The 22151-nt window shown below is 41.2% G+C and overlaps 1 protein-coding gene across 3 annotated transcripts in view; it reads left to right on the forward strand.

Moving 5' to 3' along the window:
- HIBCH (3-hydroxyisobutyryl-CoA hydrolase) overlaps nt 1–22151 on the forward strand; it is a 98438-nt gene that overhangs the window by 43577 nt on the left and 32710 nt on the right. For all 3 annotated transcript variants that reach the window (XR_008446700.1, XM_054044569.1, XM_054044568.1), the window contains 3 exons: nt 5126–5204; nt 15373–15518; nt 19730–19816. Coding sequence is in view for 2 of the 3 variants with exons in the window: in XM_054044569.1 (XP_053900544.1) it covers nt 5126–5204; nt 15373–15518; nt 19730–19816 (312 nt within the window). In the remaining variant the exon portion in view is untranslated. The remainder of the gene's footprint in view (nt 1–5125; nt 5205–15372; nt 15519–19729; nt 19817–22151) is intronic.

Raw genomic sequence — 22151 nt, forward strand, 5'->3', positions numbered from 1 at the left:
ATTTTTGGTTTTTATGCTTGCACAATATACGTTTCCAACTTACATAAAATTCGGGTTACGCATGGCTTTCTGGAATGGAAAGACTGTGTAAGTCATGGAGCGTCTGTATCTGTACCACCATTGAGAATGAATTTTTTTTTAAAATCAGTAAAAAGTACAAATGCAAAACATGATTAAAATCAATTTAAATCAAGGTTTCCCTGCTTGTTGATTTAAATCACGGATTTAAAAATCAGTCCATTCTCAATATTATCGTAAATGGTGTATACTAACTGGATCAGGTATTCCTCAGCAACATATCTACAACAATTAAATTCCAGCAGCTATAAATCATAACCAGTGTAATTAAGTCCCCAGGACACCCACAGTCCTCCTTTATAGTAGCTTTCTTTTTAAATGTAAAATGTATGTTCCATTAAGCAGTCCAAGTTTATACGAAGGCTCTTGCCAAACTAGCAGGAATTGCTTGTTTCAATAAGAGTTTTGAGCTTGAATAGACTTAGTTTATTGTCCCTGGTCATTCAGCACATAATAGTCTTAGCTCAATTTACTTTATTATGCAGTATTGATCTTGCAAACCAATCCATCCGGTCTTAGTAACTGCAGATAAAACTGAGTTATGTTCTTTGGGCTGGTCCATAACATTATGAATGATTTTATGCAGAAATGTGGACAAATTAGTTTTGATACATCCTAAAGTAAGACTCATGATTGTCTGGAAGTCTGGGTAATGCTCTTAGACCATTGAGAGAGTTATCGTTTGTAAACCTCTGCATTCTGAAGCTTTTTGGATTAATTCCACTCATTTGCTTTCACCACTAACACCTCTGAAAATCTGTCAACTGGAAAAGATTGTTGTGTGTTGCTTTTAATGCATCTGTGTTTAAAGGTTATATTATTTAGTGTCCAGTCTGTGTTCATCACTACATTGCCTTTGGGCTTTGAGCCTAGCTTTTCAAGATAGCGATGGCAGCTTTTCAAGATAGCTATGGCATCCTTTAAATACATTTTTCTGATTCCAGGGTTTTTCCCCCAGCAAAGGCACACGAAGTGCAGAGAATATTAATAGTTATATTGTCAGATTTTTTATTTGACCAGTTAAAAATCATATCCACTGGTATGAGAGAGTTTTGATTAGAATTAGGCTTCTCTTTGCTATGCTACATTACTGCAGTCATTCTTTCTATAGCTCTGCATCCTTGAAAACTTTTTCCTTCTGCTTGATGTGGTATGCATCCACAATCTGAATTTTCCTTGTAATCTTGATTGATTGTTTAGTAAACAGATGATAGTATTTTACAGTTTTGTTGTGAGACAGACATTTTGTGCCTGTAAACTAAATATGTACAAGGGTATTAATTCAGCTAAGGAATCCACTCCACTTGATAGTGCCATTTTTTATACACAATCAGAACAGAATATGGTGAATATCAACAGTTATTCAGCATCTTTATCATTTTGATTGTTAGCACCATTCTTAGTATTCCTAACTGCTGCACTGCTAAATCCACGCTCAATTTGTTAACACCTTATCTTGGATATTACAGGTTCTCAGACTTGATATACAGACCAGGCTACAGTGTAACCCTTGATGGAGAGTATAGCTGTATTATTTTTCCTCTTTATATAACAACCATTTACACAGTTTCTTCCCATAGAGAAACCTAAGGCTCTACAGCCATCATGAGGTTGGGGGTAGGGAAGGGAGACTGGAAATTAATGACATTCACTACACAAAAATTGTACAAGGTGGTATTTCTTAGGAAGTCTTGTATGTAATTTACAAAGTTCAGCTACTACACTGGACTTCTAGAGTAAGCTTATAAAATCAGGTAGAGAAAGCATTGGCTTTGGAACTGGGAAATTTTTTGTTTCTTGATGGTACAAGAAAGATATATTTGTCTGCACTTAAATGTTTTTAAACAATTTGAAACAGAAGTCCTTAGTGTACAAGACCGGTGCAGTACTGCTGTGGTGCAGGACATTGCCTTATTTTAGGGGAAGGGAGGGCAGGCATCAGTACCATTAACCATGTGTGTAAAAAGCTACATTTTTTCTGTTATACTAATTTATTCTCAAATCTCAGCTGATCAGAGGCACTTAGCAGTAAAATAGACTAGTCTGTAAAATTGACTAATTAGCTGTAAAAGATTAGTCAGTTACCTGAGGGTTCATTTTTTGTTTTCAAAGATCTGTTCTATATTGCCTGCCTGCCTTTGCCTTTTTATGCCTGGTTATCACAACATACAGGGCTTGAAGAAGAAACAACAACACTTCCATATGATAAGAAGGAAGCTTTCCTGGGTGAATGCTTTCAGCTTCAGCAGAATCTAAATTTGCATTTTCAAATAAAAATTTCCACCCTTACTGATCACAGCCTGACATTCCATTGCTGCAGGATGGTGAAACCAAATTTCACACTTGAAGAATGTATCTGGGTAAAATGTAAGACCACCTATGTCAATCTAAAATATAATATAGATGCTAAATACTCTGATGGGTGGGCACATGTGTATGCACACTTACCCACACTTACCTTCTCAGGGCAGAATCAGAACGGCTCAGGTTTGTAACACAGGCACTATGCTAAGAGAAAGCTAGAACTTCCTTCAACTCAAGTGGTCTGGGTGAGTGCTAATCCTCACTAACCCTCTGAAGTTCTGAGGACATTGTGCTACAAACCATAGCCAGCTGAAGTGTTAGGTGGCCACTGAAGTGTTAAAATATTTTATGTTCACCCTTTAAATTATGCTTGAGCCAACAATCGAGGCTTTGTCCACTTGTTTGTCATTTTGTACCTTAAGTATGAGATAATGTGTATTATGGATATTGCACAATGTAGCTGTACTCTTTACCCTTATCTTTATATCCAAACCATAAATTGTTTGATTTGTCTTTTCGTCCTTGTGTACACTTGTGATGAAGTTTACAAGGAACTTCAGCATTTCAAAATTTGGTTTTGTTCCAGATCAGAATGAAAGAATTATTTTTTCCTGAAAAGTTCTTGAAAACTAGAAATTCCAGGGGAAAAAAAAATTGTTTTGGAAACATGAACACAAATGTTTGCAAATCGAAATTTTCACCCAGGGGACAGGCAGTAGCAGAATTAAACTGACATAGGAAATTTTCCAACCACTCAGTTCTAGTAATTTCCTGTTAGAGACCCATATAAATTTAAAAAAAAAAAAAAAAAAGTATTCAAGAATTTGAATGAAGGCAGAACTAAGATGCCTGAAAAAAATTCAGTTTGTAAAAAAACAAAATAACCAAAAGCAGAATGTACTGGCACTGTTAAAGTTAATAGACTGATCCAAAATAAATTTGGTTCCCCTCAAAGACCCATCATCAGCGGACTATCTGAGCAAATAAATTAACCTTACATTGTATTTTGACTGTCATGTTCCTGGATTCAACAGGAGGGACCTGAGTTCTAGAGAATAGAGTATTCCATTGAGAATATTTTGCCTCCAGTTCCAGATGTTTGAATATTGGGGCTGTTCAAACACAGCACTCTGGCTTGCAGCTGTTCTGATGCTGCAGAGGGAGAGAAGCAGCCTTCTAGGTAGCCAGGACTCTAACTATACAGGACTTTATAGATCCACCTGCAAGGTGGGAGAGTTTCAGAACTCAGGCTGCAGCCTGAACCCAGAAGTCTACACTGCAATTCAACAGCCCTGCAGCCCGAGGCCCGCAAGCATGAGACACCCATGGGTTTTTAAGTGCAGTGTAGCCTGAGAGCACTCTGAATTGCATTCAGAAGCAGAGATGGAGGTGGTGCAAGACTTTTGGATAGCATGTTTAGTGTTCCCTAAATAAGCATGCAACTAGTTTTCTGCACTATTGGGAGATTCAGAAGTTTCTTCAGGTGTAACCTCCTATAGAGTGCATTGCAGTAATTCATTTGGGAGGTAAGTAATCCTACAAAAGCTAGGCTGGTTGTCATTTTAGCACTTTTGACCTTTTGCCTATGTTAAAATTATTCACTCATTTCTCTTCAGATTTTTTCTGAAGTTTTATTTTAAAGTTGGATTATTTAAAAGTGATCTGCAAAGGAAAAGAAAAAATGGGCTTGTGCCTTTAAAAAAAACACTTTAAAATTAGGCTTTTGTCTATACGGAAAAACTTGGATATCTACAAAGCTTGTCTTATTGACATCAGAAGTTCTAAGAAAGTGAAATCTAAATTGTAAGAAGTGATTGTCATTAAGACATGTTTAAAACCATAACCAGAGTTTTAAATATTATTAAAAAACACTTGGAGAAGTTCTAAGAATTCAATACTCCATTGCCAACAACTTCACAAAAATGCTGAAAATTTGAGTTTGAATTGCCAATTAGTTCTCCATTGGAAAAACTAGAAAAAGTCTCAACATTTCTGATTTCCAAGATTAAAAAAATATGTATATACATACACTATACAGAAGCAAATGAGATACAAACATGTTTCTTTTTCCTTCACAAGTCATTTTAAAAAAAATATTGTTTTCCATAAAGGGACTGTATTTTAATCATTTAAAAGCAGGAGACTGAGGGCTTGTCTAAATGGACACTTACATCACAACAAGCTGAGGTGTGAATCTACCCCACCACGTATTAAGTGTCCGTGCGAAGCCTGCACACTCAGAGTTCCCTAGTGAGCTTTATAATCTACTCCTGTTTCAAAGCTGGGTAGATCTACCCCACTTTGAAAGTTCCTCAGTGTGATCGGAAGGGTCCACACAGACACTGAGTGCACAGTAAGCTAGTGTGAGGTAGATTTACATCCCTGATTGTACACTTAGTCTGTGGCATTTAGGCAAGTCCTGAGTGTCTAGATTCCTGGCTTCTATTTCTATATATTCCACCATGAAGCTGGGCAAGTCATTTAACTTCTGTATGTTATCTTAACCAACTAATAATACTTTACCGGGTCACAAATTTGTTATGATGCTTGCCTAATGTTTGTGCTATAAACTATTTTGGGGTACTATGTTGAAAGTCTATGTATAAAACATAGTGTTATCATATTTATGCAAATAGAAGTAGTTCAGTGACATGGTTTGGTAAGAAATATACTGTACGTGGAGCTGTATGTGTTGGTTTTAAATGTTTTATTACAGTTCTATATTTAATACTTTTCTTGGTAGGGTGTTGGTCTGTCGGTCCACGGGCACTTTCGAGTGGCTACTGAGAAGACACTCTTTGCAATGCCAGAGACAGCAATAGGTAAAGATTGAATACAGTGTCGTTTTTAAATGTGTTCCAAATGATATTAAGTTTGTTCATGTAACTGAGAGAAGGTGTATTTGATTGCAAGTAGAGAAGCCCGTGAAAGAAAATGTTCATGTTACCTCCTGTCCCTTTTAAAAGTATTTTCTATTAAATAAATAGACTGTGGTCTCTGTGGTCAGAAAGACTAATTGTAATGATACTCAAAGCAACACCTACTTTCCATATTGATCAAAATAAAAGATTATTGGGTTAAAATGTTTTTGGTAATTGAAGTGAGGGACTGATAGCATTGGTTAGGGACTACAGAAGACTCCCAATCTAATTGTGCCAGTGCATTTCCATTCTCAGTTGCTGTTCTAAACAAGAATTAACTGGGCAAAATGGTCTGAGGTTTTTATGATGTTCTGTAAACCAAAGCTAGAAACACAGGTCTAATGATAACTTAACCCACTGCACTGCCTAAATCTGTCATTGTGATAGATTCAGACCTAGTGCAAGCAGTTAATTCCATTAATATCAGTTGAACTGCACTCACTTATATTAGGTCTGAATTTGTCCCAGTTCATTTTGCTAAGTATTTATTGAGTGAAGATAAATATTTCATTTTTTTTAAACAAACAAAAAAATGATTCCATTAGTCTGTGTGCCTTATTGGCAACTAAAAATCATAATATGGAAAACATGCTACCAGTTTTGTAATGGTCAAAACAAAAAGAGTCAGTGGAAGGAATTTGGGAGTGTTTACATGCATACTCGGACACCAAGGGAGAGTCTGAACAATATAAACTTTAACGAAGACAGTTATTGTAAAGCTAATAGCTTATTAAAACTGAAGGAAATAATTAATCAGGGCCCAATCCTGCAAGATGCTGAATGCCTTCAATTCCCATTGATTCCAAAAGGTAGTTAAGAATACTTAACTTGCAAGGTAAGAGACAGACAAGAAAAATTAGAGTTCACATTTTCCACTGTCAGTAATTGCATTACAGGCCATTTTTGCTTTTTGTCAGGACAATTGCAGAATTCATAATGAAATGATTATACTTTATAAATGGAACTTTAATATGAAGATTTTATAAAGGGTTAACTGATCATTTAAAAAAACTAATTCATTAACTAATTGCTCGATCTAATGGACTAACAGGTTGCTTATAAACAGTGGCTTATTAAACTCCTACTGATGTGGTTATGTGTATACTTGCTATTCCTGTCTATAACATTGATTAATCATTTATTACCCCATTGTAAGCCATTCATAAAAAGCATGGCCAAAATAATAACTGTTAGAGGACAAGTTACGTTTAATCTTTTAAAAATAAAATCACAAAAAATAGCTTGGTAATTTGAATTGTCTTTAATATTTACCCAGATACAAGTTGCCTGTTCTTTTGAAAAGTTGGTGCTTTGAAATTAAGTGCCTTGTTTCCAATAAGGGATGCAGAGATCTCATTTCTTTGTGAACTTTAATTGGGTAGGGGCTCTCTTTAAATGAAAAATGTGCAATTTCACTGCTATCCTGCATTTAATTCCCTACCATCCCACTTCTTTGTACAGCCTTTTATAATTCATAAAGAGGAACTTCTGTGAAAGAAAACATACATTTTAAGGGTAGCTATTTATTAATGAGGCATCCCATTGTGCCCTTACCAGAGAGAAGATCTGAACTGGTTTGCAGAATTATTGCAATAATCTTGACTGGGGTACTATAGTGGGTGCTTAGTACTCTCCTGTATGGTTAAGGTACAGAAAAGTTTGCCAATACCCACATTTACAGATACTTTCTAGAACAGTGCTCTCTTGAATTGAGGTTTGGTCACTCCCTGAAGTTTGTTGTTGTTTGTTTTAGTTTGAGCAAAGTTCATTTTGCCTCATTTCAATCCTTTAAGCCAACCTTCCCACCCTAGGAAATTAAATGCAAGACAAAATAAAAACCTATTAGTGCAACATTAAAATTGTGAAATCAAACGATTTACAATTTTATTTGAATCCAAGTTCTGGCAGTGGTATTTCTATCACATTGCACTTATGTAGACTGTTTCATCCTTCCTTCCATTTTCAAATGAAAACCGTAATACATTCCTCTGTATTAAGAATGTAGACTATAAAACTCCATTCCCTACTCCTAGGGGAATTCTATGCAAAATAAAATTCTGCACACAATAGTTTAAAATTCTGCATTTTATTTGTCAAAACACCACAATATAATCACACCAGTTTCAATTATTTTTGGTCATTTTATTTCAAAATACCTGTCAGCGAGTATGTCTAACAATATAGACAACAAAAAAGATTCAGGAAATGTTTTTTGACCATTAGATTCCTTTCTAGGCATATGAATACAGAACTCTGAGCAATAATTCATTTAAATTACACTACAGAACCGTATTTCCTGCACCTCTCAGAAACACTGCAAAGGCTTGGGGGAGTCAGGGATAACCGAGGAGCTGAGGGAGTGGGAAATAAATTGCTGGGAAGGAGCCTGGGTGTGAACTTGGAGGGTTGTTGGGTATGGGTGTATGGAACAGGTTTTGGGGGGCGTGGGGGGGGGGGAGTGAGGAGGGATTATTAGGGAGCTTTCCCCATGCAGACCTTGCTGACCCCTGGCCTCTCCCATTCAGTCAGGCATATCTGCCCCATCCCCATGTGTCCTTGAACCCTCTGTCCACGTGTCCCTCCACCCCTACTCAGACACCCACTCCCCCCCCATTCCCATGTGTCCCTGCACCCTTCCCCATGTCCCTGTGCCCCCACCCAGCCACTCCTCTGTCCCTATGTAGCTCTGCACTCCCTCCCCCATCACCATGTGGCCCTGCACCTCTCTCCCCCCTGTGGCCCTGTGCCTCCACTCCCATTCAGCTCCTGCCCCAGTCAGCCCTCCCCCACTAGCCCTTATGAGCCCCTGTCTGACCTCCCGGTAGCCCCACACTGTCTGTCTCCCCATATCCCGTGTCTCTTGACCTGGCCTGCTGCACAGGTGGCTTTGCAGACTCTTTTCCCTTGCTGGCCGGGAGCTGTTGCTGTGTTCTATTGCAACAGCGCCCTCTGGTGGGCAAAAGGCAGAATTGCAGCAACATTTCAGCAGATGCTTTTTTCCATGCAAAAAAATTAAAAATATGCACAGCTCTTTAATTATGTGCGTGCACAGTAGCGCAGAATTCCCCCAGGAGTAATTCCCAAATCTTTTTAGAATGTGGACTACACTGGAATATAGATGCTCTATGACACCCATCTAACTACTGCAACAGTTGCTTACATGCGTAAGTAATAGTGGGAACATATTTATAGTTTTTTTCATCTGTCTTTTAATAAGATTGATCAGTTGGAAATGAGGAGAGAGCAAGAACCATGTCACAAATCAGCTTTTCATTGACTACCAGTAAGTGCTTCAAGGACCCGAGTTTAAGAACTGCTGCCATAATCTATACTGATTTACTGTCTTTGAAGTGCTTGACTTTGCAAAACACTAGCATTAAGGCTGTGAGATCATTTACGCCCCTGATGAAAACTGAAGCGTAAGATTTATCACTAGGGCTGCAATTTCGCCATGAAGTCACAGAAATTGTGGTATTGCAGTCTGGCACTCGGGGTCACAGCACTATTCACGTTTGGCCTGTCTGCTCCTCCACAAATAGAAATGGTGGGGCAGATGTGCCAAACCTGAGTGGCACTGCAAACCTGTGCCCCAGGTCACAATGCCTTGAGTGCGGAGCGGGGCCCAGCCCTGCAAGACAGGAGCCCCGGCTGTCAGGTGAGCTCGTTCTCCAAACCCCGGCTGCCTCAGCCTCATTTTTTAGCACTCCAAAATGTTCATATGTTGCCACCCTTTGTAAAGCATTGCAAACATGGGTATGGTTAGAGCACAGAACCTGAAAATCCAGAGTTCTATTTCTGGCTCTACCACTGACTTACTCGGTGACCTTAGACAGTTCATTTTACCCCCCCAGTGCATCAGTGCTCGGAGATTTAGTGTATCTAAAGCATTCAGATGCTTGGATCAAAGGCACTGTATTTGTGCATAACATTATTCTTCATTACAGTTTTTTCACTGGGTTTTGGGAATCAGAGTGGATTTGTGTGTATGGGGAGGAGAGCAGGGTTGGCTTTCTTCTGAAGTGCAGGCGTTGGTCCCTGGCAGATATAGGATATTTGACTAGGTTAAAAAAATTAAAATAGAATAAAAAAAAAAAAAAGTCTGATCTAAGATGACAAATCCTGTGTTCAGTGTAACAGTTTTTAGAGTTAAAATTTTCTAGTCAGTATGAACTTTATATACATTGAAGGCCTCAATTTATTTGGGGACTGTCAACTAATACAGCTGCACATTATTTAACTGTTAAATATGACAAATTACATGAATACTTTTTCCAGAACAGCACTCTTAACTCATCTTGCCTTTCTATTTTGACTGGTGATATGAAGTGTTCCAGGCAAGGATAAATTGCAATTCTTTGAGTATATCAGTTTGGATCCCACTGTAGGTGCACATGCACCATGTGAGAGAGAAATTAGAATTTTTAAAATACCAGGGTCTGTTGGGGGCAGTGCATGGGCCCTGTGCTTGTTTATGCTCTCATTTGAGGGTGACCCTCTCAGTGCTGGAACACAGCAAGTCCGTACTCTGAGACACTAAGCCAGTTTTAAGACCCTGTTTGGTGAATAAATCTTAATTTCACACTTCCCATGTATTTCTAAAGGATGTGCCTAAAAAAGAAATTGGTCAATGACCCCCCTGTACAGTAGGGCACCAAACTTTGCACCAATTGTCACACCTCATGGCTGAATCCAAACACTCAGGGTTCACACTCTGCCTGTCAGAACAGTCCTCATCAAAAATGGATGCAGTCACTGCCCCATCTGTCTTGTCAAGAAACATCCCAGATGGACTTGCACACAAAGCACCTTTCTCTGCCATGACCCACAAGTCCATGGCCAGCCATCTCAAGCCACAATTGTAAGAGCAGTCCATACAGGTCACTTCAGACTCAGTGACGACTTATGACCATAGCAAGGCCAGATAAACCATCATCAGTCCTGGCTCTCAAAATTCGTTAAACTTCAGAATTGAACAGTGGGCAGAAGTGCAGAGGATGGACAAAGTTGTGATTGAGGACATTGACACCACACACCCTGAACATTGCTATGTTCAGGACCTCAGCATTGAGGGCCACAATACTGATAACTCCAGCTCTTGTACTGGCTGCCATGACACCACTGTGTCAGACATTAATGCTATAACCACTTATAAACAGGAAACAAATCTGTGTAGTCAGACTGAGCTTAAACTGCTCCAGTGCTGAAGGAAAGTCCCAGAGTGAGACTTGGCTAGTGACGGGTCTAGTTACCGATGCCAGTGATGGAGCTGAGCAAGCACCTGGGCATATATCATACAGGCTCTATATTATCTCCAGAGATGAAATGGTGCCCAGTGCTGGCACCAATACTGTACTTTGAAGAAGAGATATTCTTCCTTACTATGGCCAACATATTCCTTCTCAGTGGCATTGGACAGAAATCCCTCTCCCCTGCCATCAGAGAATGATATTGGGGAGCCCCCAATTTAAACAGTTGTCCCATACAGTGTGGGAGTGGCACTGGGTTGGCCAGGCTCAACCAGGCCAAGACCTGTGTGGCATGCTACTATATTGGCCTTCCTGGGCGGGACAGTCCTCTCGTGTCAAGAAGCAGATCTCATGCTCCTCCTCCCCACCCCATGTGGCTTTGCTGGCTCAGCCACCCACACTGGAACTGAATGTGGGCCCACAGGAGCAGGAAACAGATGGACAACAGTGACCCTCATGTCCAGTAACTAGGGTTCCTAGGATGGCAAAAGCAGTGACAGCAGCACCCACCCCAGTGATAGGTAACTTCAAAACTTTCCAGGACCTCCTGTCCCAAGGTACAGGGACCCTGGATATTTAGACCAGGTTCATACACCTCTACCCCGATATAACATGACCCGATATAACACGAATTCGGATATAACGCGGTAAAGCAGCGCTCCGGGGGGGGGGGGGGGGAGAACGGGGGGCTGCGTGCTCCAGCGGATCAAAGCAAGTTCAATATAACGCAGTTTCACCTACAACGTGGTAAGATTTTTTGGCTCCCGAGGACAGAGTTATATCGGGGTAGAGGTGTACAAGGAAAGATTCACAAGCTCTTTGACTTCCTGGCTGGGGTTGTCACACTAAGGATTGTCCTCCCTTATTAATAAAGGGATCCTAGAAACGGCCAAAGGGGAACCCCATCCACTCTTCCTCCCATCTTCAAGCATGTGGAGAAAACATGTCAGGTGCCCCAGAAAGGCTTTGGGCACTTTTATGCTCACCTCAACAAGGGTTTCTTGGTCATCACTGTGTGCAAGAAAAACTGAAGTCTATTAAAAGCAGTCCCGAGAACAAGGACCGTAAGAAGTTAGACTTGTTTGGGTACAAGCCATATTCATCAGCCTCCTTGCAGTGCCAGGTGGCAAACAACCAAGCATTGTTCAGCAAGTGTAATGATCCTCCTGCACATGAGGGTAACCCCATTTCTTTCTAAAATCTGGCAGGATTGCAAGGATGAAATGAAAGATCATTGAGGAGGGGAAGATGATCCAAGAAAATCACTGTAGGTGGTCATACATGGCTCTGGTATGGCCAGAAGTCAATGGCTACAACTGTCACAATAAGGCAGACCTTGTGGTCTGAGGTAGGCATCCTGTGTACAGTACAGGTTACTATTAAGGACCAGCCCTTCGATAGAATGGAGCTCTTCAACCAGAGGCTACTAGATGAAGTGCTTCATTCCCTCAAGGGGTACACTGTGGTCTCTGGGAATTTATACACTGGCTCCCTACAAAAAGGCCTAAAAATATCAACTCCAGCTTGTCTTCTGCCTCTTCAATCAACCTGTTGTCCTCTGAGGCATCAGATTTAATGGAAGTATTAAGTTTCACATCAGAGCTGTTCAGAAGGAAGGAGTAGGCTTCAGGAACCAACTTGACCCATTCTACTGGGCCTGGAGAGCTATGACAGCTGACAAATGGGCATTAGACATATTGCCCAAGGCTTCCTAATTAGTGCCATTTGTTATCCCCCATACCCCCTTCCCAGTCCCTCTTCACGACCCTTCTCACAAAATCCTGTTACAAACAGAAATAGGAGCCATAGAAGTGGTACCACAGGAGTACAGGGGAAAGGCTTTTACTCCAGGACAAGGAAATATTAGATGGATAAAGAGGGTCTTTGTCACATCCTAAACCTGATGAGACTAAACAAACGTTGCTTCAGATTCAGGATGCTCCATCATTCCATCTCTCGAGGATGAAGATTGGTTTGTGGCTTTCAAATTGCAGGAGGCATACTTCTATTTAGTCAGCTATTTCCTGAGAGGCCCAACCATCCCCCGCCCCCCCCCCCCCCCCCCCCCCCCAAGCAGGGTATTATGTGGAAGAAGTTGTTTAATTGTGGGTATATATTGAATGGGAAGAAACATGTTCAGATGTAAAATTTGGTTTTATTTTGTGTACTAGTCATTCTACTGATGCGATGCAGTAAACTTTGTAAACAAAAGTTATATTCTGACTTTGTAAACAAAGTTTACAGAATCAGAATATTGTAAATGTCAATGCCATTACAGGGCAGAGATTTCCCCCCCCCCCGCCACACACACACACTGTTATTGTGACAATTGACACCCTATACCCCAAAATACCAGCATTTGATCATTATTGTATGTTTATAGTTTGTAGGGAAACTGGGAGACCATTCATACAAAAAAAAATTTGGTCGTAATTTTTTTGACCTGCAAATACTATTCACATTTACTACATTTTAGTGTCTTGATAACTGGGAAAATTGCAGATTTCTATGGTGTTAGTAAGTAATTGTTTTATTGGATAATACTTACAACCCATTTTGCAATAGAGTTTTAAAAAGTTTGATTCTATATATAACTTGCAATTATATAAGGTTATTTATTGAGCCATAGCTAGAAAATAAAATCTACTCTTATCTCTCCCCCCCATTCATCATTGTACAAAAAGTTCTTATAGTCATTAGAATTCAGTTGTGCTTGATACAAAAGGTACAGTATACAAATCCAGAAAGTGTTATTGCTAAGAGTTTGGTAGTCCCTCAAAGGCCCACAAATCCGAAGTTATACTCATACTATATTTAATTCACACCATGGTGCTCCAATACAGCAGAAAAGGGTACATTATGGTAAATGCTCTTTTGCCTATGCATTCTGTGGGCTGGAGAGCAGCATGCATGAATTGAGTAAGAAGTCACAATTGAGGTGGGTGCGGGTGCATGTGCACGCACCCCCAGTCCACAACATGCCAAGTTGTGTGTCCAAGCAGATTTTAATAGCCAAGCGACACATCTTTGAAAGGAAGGCTATTTCAGTCATCCTCTAATAGGGGGCTATCCAAAACTAGGCTAGTGGGCACCCCATTCACATTCAATGAAAATTCCATGACTTGAGCCAATCAAGGGGAAATCACTTTTTTAGAGATTTTTAAGAGCTTCTGCCTATCAGCTGTAACATGGAGTTCTTAATATACCCTATTACACTGTGAAGTCATTATGAAAAGGATGATCTTATCAGAGACGTTATCCACCTCCCATGGCAGCTGTAGAATTATGTTCCAAAATTGGAGCAAATCCTCTCAGTTATTGCTCTCCTTGCCTAAAGAAGAATGCAGTAGCTTGTGAACGTTAACTGTGATTTATTGATAGGAAACTTTGCAGTGCCATTGGGTTTGTCAGCGATGTTGGCTAATGAGCAGAAAAATAATTGTGAATATTTCCAGCTGCAATTGTCTCAATTGCCATTAGAAATCGATTTTGTAAACAGGCAAATAGCTTAGCAATTACAAAAAAAAGTAGGATTAAATATCAAAAGTATAATTTTCTTTGTGAATATAATTTTTGAAGCAAAGTAACATACATTACAGGATAGAAAAATCAAATATTTGACCAATTATATTAGTGTAAATATTTAATGGGAAGTGTAAAAAAATTAAGGGTTGCTTTTGAGGACCACAGAACTTATATATTTGCCTTTGACAAGCCCAAGGATCTGTCCTTTTGGAACTCTTAAATGTTAATGTGATTCTTGGACTCACATTTTAAATAAATAAGTTTCTACCTATTGCCTTTTAACTTTCAGGCTTCATGATTGGTTTACATTTTGAAAGTTGTGTGATTTTCCCCCCCCCCCGCTAAATGCAGGTTAGTTGTGGTCTTCTCTAAAGGTGTCTAGGACTAGCCTTTGGGGTCTCAAAGCTGATGGGTCCTAAAATTTTAGGGAGGCCTCAAATTCATGACTTTTCCTTAAAAAGAATGTTATTTGCTATGTGGGAGAGTATTAAAATATATTTTGATTATTCAGTGAACTATGAAGTTGGAGAGAAAGTTTAGCTTCCACTTTTGATTTGCAACAAATTACATAACATAAGAATGGCCATACTGGGTCAGACCAAAGTCCATCAGCCCAGTATCCTGTCTGCTGATAGTGGCCAATGTAAGGTGCCCCAGAGGAAGTGAATCTACAGGTAATGATCAAGTGATCTCTCTCCTGCCATCCATCTCCACCCTCTGACAAACAGAGGCTAGGGACACCATTCCTTACCCATCCTGGCTAATAGCCATTAATGGACTTAACCTCCATGAATTTATCTAGTTCTCTTTTAAATCCTGTTATAGTCCTAGCCTTCACAGCCTCATCAGGCAAAGAGTTCCACAGGTTGACGGTGCGCTGTGTGGAGAACTTCCTTTTATTTGTTTTAAACCTGTTGCCCATTAATTTCTATCTTTTTCTTTGTGCTAATTCGGCAACAACAGGCTAGGTATTTTACAGATATATAAAGAGAAATAGTTCTTCTTATGGAAAGCTTGGGAGTGAGCACTGATGTCTGGCTTATCTGTTGTGAATACTTGCCAGAAGGGAGGACTAGAATTTGAAGGCATTGTGGAAGAAGTGCACTTTAGGGAGAGACTTAGATAAGAGGGTGGAGGACTGGCAGACTAGGTCAAAGAGGGCTGGTACAGGCTAGAGGGCGATGTGAGAGTGGGAAGGCGGCTCAAAGTGTGCAGTGGGTTGTGTATTAAATGGGTGGTACAACGGTAAATTCTTTTAGACCTTTCCTTCACATTTTTCCTGTTTTCTTCAATTACAGGCCTTTTTCCTGATGTAGGTGGAGGCTACTTCTTGCCAAGACTTTCAGGAAAAATTGGCTATTACCTTGCTCTTACAGGATTTAGACTGAAAGGGAGAGATTTGCAAAAAGCAGGAATTGCTACACACTTTGTAGAATCAGAAAAGGTAAATCTGTCAATCATTACCTTTGATCATAGGTCATAGGGTTAGATTTACTTGAAGCTGAATTTCGTCTTTGTGCAGATATCAGATTAAACTGATTTTTAATTATAAAATTAAATTTAGCCTCTCAACCCCATTGATGCAGTATGGGTATTACACTTTCTTGGAGTGTCCAGGACCATGAATCACCATTTTACCCTCCTGCCTTCAGTGAGATAGAGTCCTCCCTGTGGTAACTGGATGTCAGCTCCCTCACACTGCCAGCCCTTCAAGTACTCATCCCACGGCTCCGCCAGCCCGTACTTTGCCTTGAAGGTTAACACTTATGTGTCCTGGTCCCCAAACTCCTCAGAAGCATTTCCCTGTAGTATCCAGCCCTAGTCATTGGATACTCTCAATTACCAGCTAAGCTGACCCCAGAGAGAGAATGTACACACAGCTTGATAGGTACAGTCAGGATCAGGTCCTTTATAACAGCACTGCAATCTGCTTATAGTGAAAAGCAATACAAGTTTAACAACAAAGATTAATATTTAAGAGATAGTGAGCAAGGAGAACAGGTTACAAAGAAAAGAAAAGATAGTGACATTTAGACTCTAGACAAGGACTTCAGCTGTTACACACATCTTAAAGTACTTTCTCACCTAAAGCAGCGGTTCTCAACCGGGGGTCCACGGCCCCAGCTGGGCTGAAGCCCCCAATTCCTGGTGCCCACCGAGGGGCTGAAGTCCTGAACCTGTGGTGGGCAGAGTTGGGGACATGGAGGGCATTGCCTCCCCCCCCAAACTGCAGCACAAGGTCAAGGCAGTCCCGGGGGCAACACCACACCCCCGAGTCATCCCTCTACTTCCCCCTGGGCAGTGCACGGCAGCTGCTGCTTTGGCTGGTGCCATAGAGCAGGCAACTGCAGCGTTCCTTCCTCTCCTGCTCGTGCCCCAGGTTGAAGCTGCTTCTCAGCTCCCAGCCCCCTTTGCTCACAGAGAGGCAGCAGGTAAGAGCCCACCCGAGTAGGAGGACCTGCCTCCATGGCTGGCAGACCCCTCCAGGAACAGGGACCACAGGGGAGTCCTCCCACAGCCCCTAATACCTCTCTCCCTACACCCGGAGCTATGCCTTCCCTGCACCCTGAGCTACCCCCTGTCCACACACAGCCCCCAGCCACCCCCCTCCCTGCACCCTGAGCTACCCCCTGCCCACACACAGCCCCCAGCCACCCCCCTCCCTGCACCCTGAGCTACCCCCTGCCCGCACACAGCCCCCAGCCACCCCCCTCCCTGCACCCTGAGCTACCCCCTGCCCGCACACAGCCCCCAGCCACCCCCCTCCCTGCACCCTGAGCTACCCCCTGCCCGCACACAGCCCCTAGCCACCCCCCTCCCTGCACCCTGAGCTACCCCCTGCCCGCACACAGCCCCTAGCTACCCCCCTCCCTGCACCCTGAGCTACCCCCTGCCCGCACACAGCCCCTAGCTACCCCCCTCCCTGCACCCTGAGCTACCCCCTGCCCGCACACAGCCCCTAGCTACCCCCCTCCCTGCACCCTAGCTACCACCCCCCAGTCCCCACACAGCCCCTAGCCACCCCCCTCCCTGCACCCTGAGCTACCCCCAGCCCCCACACAGCCCCTAGCCACCCCCCTCCCTGCACCCTGAGCTACCCCCTGCCCACACACAGCCCCCAGCCACCCCCCTCCCTGCACCCTGAGCTATGCCCTGCCCGCACACAGCCCCCAGCCACCCCGCTCCCTGCACCCTAAGCTGTTTTCAAACTTCTGTTTTTCCTGTTGATTGTCACATGTAACTAGGACTTCCATGGTGTTGGCTTTACAGTGCTTAACCTAAGCAAAGATCTGAAAATACATGCCTTTGTCCGGCAAAAACAGTTTTCCATCTCTGCTGGGGAGTGACACCTTAATATAGAACTAAGGACATTTTTCAGTATGTAATCATAAAATATAATCAGCATATACATTCCATAATAATATTAATGACCAACATTATCCTCTCTTTCAGTTAAGATCTCACAACTTTTTTTAATAGATAAATATTATGACAGCAAAGGGTTACGGTAGTGAGTTTAATCAAGCTTTGCTGTTACTGAACAGTGAACCCTTTGCTAGTTGGCATCAAGGAGTTTTTAGGGTCACAGTGGGACATATTTTTAAAGTCCCTCCTATGCACAAAGTGTCCATGCATCTGTGAACACCAAAACAAGTCATTTATGTGTACAACCAAACACTTGAATGCAGTGACTTGCTTAATATGTACAAATTTTATCAGCAACATTTTGATGGCCCTTTATATCAGAGGTATGGTACTGGAGATATCACCAAAAAGTACAGAATATCTTAAGGATCTGATTTAATCTTCTTTGCCTCAACAAATGATTCCCTTGTTACAAATCAGTACAGATAGTTATCCTGTACTCCTCTCTAACTCAGGCAGATCTCATGGTCCAGAAACACACAACTAAAGCAGCCTGGCTCACAGGAGGCATTGAGCATTGTCAGTGGTAATTGGGTGCTTAGCACGTATTAGGCTTCTGTTCTTATATACAAAACATTAAATTGATATTTTGCTACTGAAAGTAACTGAGTTACGTTCAGCACTGGATTGTGGTAGCCAGTTGTGAAAACTTCAATTTACTAGAAACATGTATTAAAAGAATCTACTAACGCTTGCGTATGTGCAACCAATCAAGAACTATTCCAAGCCCACACCTCCCCAAGTATGATTCTAGGTGACAGCAGTTAAGGCAGCCACTGACTCCAAATCCCACATGGAGATGAGCTGTTAGGTGGTCAAAAACACAGAAGAAATCAAGTCACAGTCAATACTGTATCTATAGCTCTCTTTCCCAGTAACATATATAGGTCTAGATCCCACAGACACTTTACATAGCTGATTATCTTCTCACACATTAACAATTCCAGTGAAGCCAATGGAAATTATTAATGTGCAAGTTAGATCCTTGAGTGTTTGCAGGGTTGGGGGCCTTAAAAATTGGCTGGGGAAGAGATCTAAATCATCAACTCATTTGGTAAAGTCATAGTATGAGATTGTGCCGATCCCTTGCATGGATGGATAAGTGGGCAAGAGAAAATAACCAGCTTTCCCTATACTCTCTTCCTCCCCACCTCTTCACAGTGATACGCTTTGCACTCAGGGACAAGGACACCATAGGGCTATTTCAGCTACTGACAGTATCTTTTCTGAAGCGTATCAGGAGGGTGCAAGGCCTCGACTCTGCCTTCTCATTTGCACACTCAGAGTTAGGTAGGTGCCTAGGCTATGAAACACTACACTATATTTAAGTATAGCACTGCATCAGGACTCCCAGTACCCTCTCAAGCTCTGAGAGTTACTGTTTGCCTGCTTCAGCCACAGTTCTCAGTGTGTAAAAGGTTATGCCTTAAGGTCACCCCATGAGGGGGAGCTGGGCACCTCCCTTACCTCATATGTTGTTCCGTAAGCAACAGCAGTCCTGTGGTCTGAAGTTATAGCCCTCCAGCTGCACATCATAGCAAGGGCACCTCCTTCCAGGGGGTTGTAAAAATAGCCCAAACAGAGAAGAAAATAGCTTTTAGACTCTCAAGGTAGGAGGCCCCCTTCCTCATGAAGAGGAGGGGAAGCAGACTTTCAGGCACCACAGAAAATCTCAGTTCCTATCCTCCTATGCAGCTAAAAGCCAAAAGTTAGAACCTGGAGTTTCAACAACAAAACAAGCCCATCTTCTTTTCTCAGTGGGCTCAGGATGGTGGTGCTCCCTGTTCTTAAACATATAGCCTAGGACTCTGGTCTGAGAACTCTAGATCTGCTTGTTTCAGAGCACCAGCTGGGGGCGGGGGTTCCCTTTTAAGGGCTCATCCCCAGGCCTGAGAAGCTGCACAGATGCAGCAGTTTGGGGTTGATTGCGACCACAGCAATTCTTTAACTCTTTCATGGTGGGTGGGGGTATGGGTGGCTCTCTGCTCCACCACACAGAGGTTCTGCTTAGGAAAAGGCTCTCTGTACTGATCCCCAAAGGTGTAATTCAATCCAGACTGCTCAGTTCTCAGAAGTGCTGAGCATCTGCTGCTCCCATTATCTGCTTATCACCTCTTTAAATCAGGCCAAGAGTCTTTAATCCATAGCTGTTAAAATAACAATCTAGCTGGAAATATGTTTTATTCCCCTATTATTTTAATTTGCCCCTTTTTTTTTTTTTTTTGGTAGCTGCCTGCACTAGAGGAAGATTTGATAGCACTGAAATCTCCTTCTAAAGAAAATGTTGCCGATGTACTGAATTCATATCACATGAAGGTAATCTGCTGGCTAGCTACAATCTCGAACTTTATTAAACAGGCAACTATCAAGTTAAATAATAATCTTCTTATTTACATAACCATCATTTGCTGTATGTTTGTATAGCACCCTGCAGAATGGATTCCCAGCCTCTACACACTACTACAAGATGTTAATAATTTATATATTAACACTAAATAAGTGATTAAAACTGAAAGAATTTTAAAAATCTAATTTACTTTTCACTACCTTTTGCATTTCTTTCGATTTGGACAATGACGTTAGACTGATCAGTTTTATTTGGTGGTTCTCATCCACTGGCACAGTAGTGCTGAACACGTAAATCTCTAAGTGCTAGGTATTACTATTCATTGCTTTTCAATTTTGATGTTCCGCACCCGGGGACAGCCACTGACAGAATGAGACTAGCACTGAGGGAGGCACTGGGTGCAGGGGGAGTGGCTATGGAATTACATGGATTCAGTGGCTCTGACATCCCATCACGTGACACAGAAACTGCTATTGCAGCCTAAAGACCAAACTAGAAATTGTGAGGGACTCCCCATTCATTTTAATGCCATGCCATATTCCTCAGTTTGGGGTGGGGTTTGCCTTTCCACCTATGCCATTCCTATTTTACGTGCATGAAACCATTTTACTCTGACTTAATGTGAATTTCATCCTTATTTTCTTTAAAGTCATCTGCAGTCTAAATTCTGAGCCCAGCCTTCAGTGATTAATGATGTCCCTTTTGGCAAATACTACCAAGCATAGTGTATGTTAACAGGATCAGGTTCTTGTCAGGCTCTAGTGAAATGCATTCGGAACATTAAAGCAATGCTTTAAATTAAAGCAACTAAATATTGCTAGTTTTACATTTTCAGAGAAAGATTACTTATTTTCCAAAGTGCAAATTCATAATTCTCTCTGAGTGTGTCAGTCAAGATCTTTGGGGGTGAATTTAACTTCATATCAAACAGCTAGAAAATGTCAGATTTCCTTGTAACACGTTGCATGCATGTATCAAAAGGTTTTTGATAATTTGCACTCAGTTTTATAAAAGCCATTCAGCCACCCTAGTAAGCTTCACAGTACTTCTTCCAAAAGAAAAAAAGCCCTGGTGCTAACAGAGATTTAATTTTGTTCCTTCATCCCATATATGCCTCCGAGGTTGTTGGTTTTAGAATGAGATTGGTATCCACTATTTCCCAGTTAGATTTGTTAGGTTCTTGTATACGCATTAAGTGGAAAAATAATTGGAATACATTGATGTATCTAACACCACTGAATATCTTTGATAAAATGGAAACTATAAGCCAAGAGAGAGAATATGTTACTATAAAGTACAGGGCAAGCTGACAGTTAAAGGAATGGAAGCTTCACCTTCACCTTCCCGTCATTGGAATAGAAGTGACAAGGAACCTGTTTGAGCTGCAGCTAGTGTCAGTGAAACATCAGTTTGTATCCTAAGCCCCCTAGGCTAGCAGGTCTAAAACATTTGTCATGATCTCCAGTTCTAACACATCACATCATGCAGTCCCAGCTGCTGGCAGTCAGTCAATACCACCCGTTAATGCAAATCAATTAATGCAAAATGATCATGTTTTCTAATTGTATATGTGTAAACATTTTATAAATATAAACAAAAAGACTAGAAAAAGTAGAAAGAGGCCCTGGTACTTCTATGAAGATTGGATGGATTATAAATAATGTATTGTTGCTGGTAAGGTGTTATCCTCGTAGAAGATTGTATATTTATTGATGTATGCATACCTCATTATCTTACAAGTTCAGAAGATGTCCCGACATTAATACTGTAAATCAAAACAACCAAGCAAGCATAAAAGAGGAGAGAAGTTTTATTCTTATAAGACTTAAAGAGAAAATAAAACTAATTGGGATCAGCCAATAAATTCCATAATACTAAGTTTCTTTAAAAAAACATCACCTAAAAAACACAGCAGCTAACAGTTGCTGCTGCTTCCCCCTTCCCATCCCCCCCATAAACGGACATATATTAAAAGAAAATCTGTACATACCTTCCTGTTAGATACAGATCTCTAATATTAAAATGGAAATAACCATTGTACAAAAATGTTTAAGAAAGCTACACATCTCTCATATTACAGCTTTATTTTCCTTTCCTTACTGTTCCTCAGAGAACTCTGAAAGTGTATATAAATCAGCTCTCTCTGTATCTGTTACTGACAAATATTGACAAAACATCTTTGAGCTATATGATAGCTCGTAACTAACACTGTGAGATAAAAACTTCAAAATGTTCAACACACAATGACAAGTTTGTATGTACTGTAAAATACTGTTTGATTAAACATAGTAATCAGCATTCACT

Source organism: Malaclemys terrapin, chromosome 11, assembly GCF_027887155.1.
Source record: "Malaclemys terrapin pileata isolate rMalTer1 chromosome 11, rMalTer1.hap1, whole genome shotgun sequence".
In the NCBI taxonomy this organism is placed as follows: domain Eukaryota; kingdom Metazoa; phylum Chordata; order Testudines; family Emydidae; genus Malaclemys; species Malaclemys terrapin.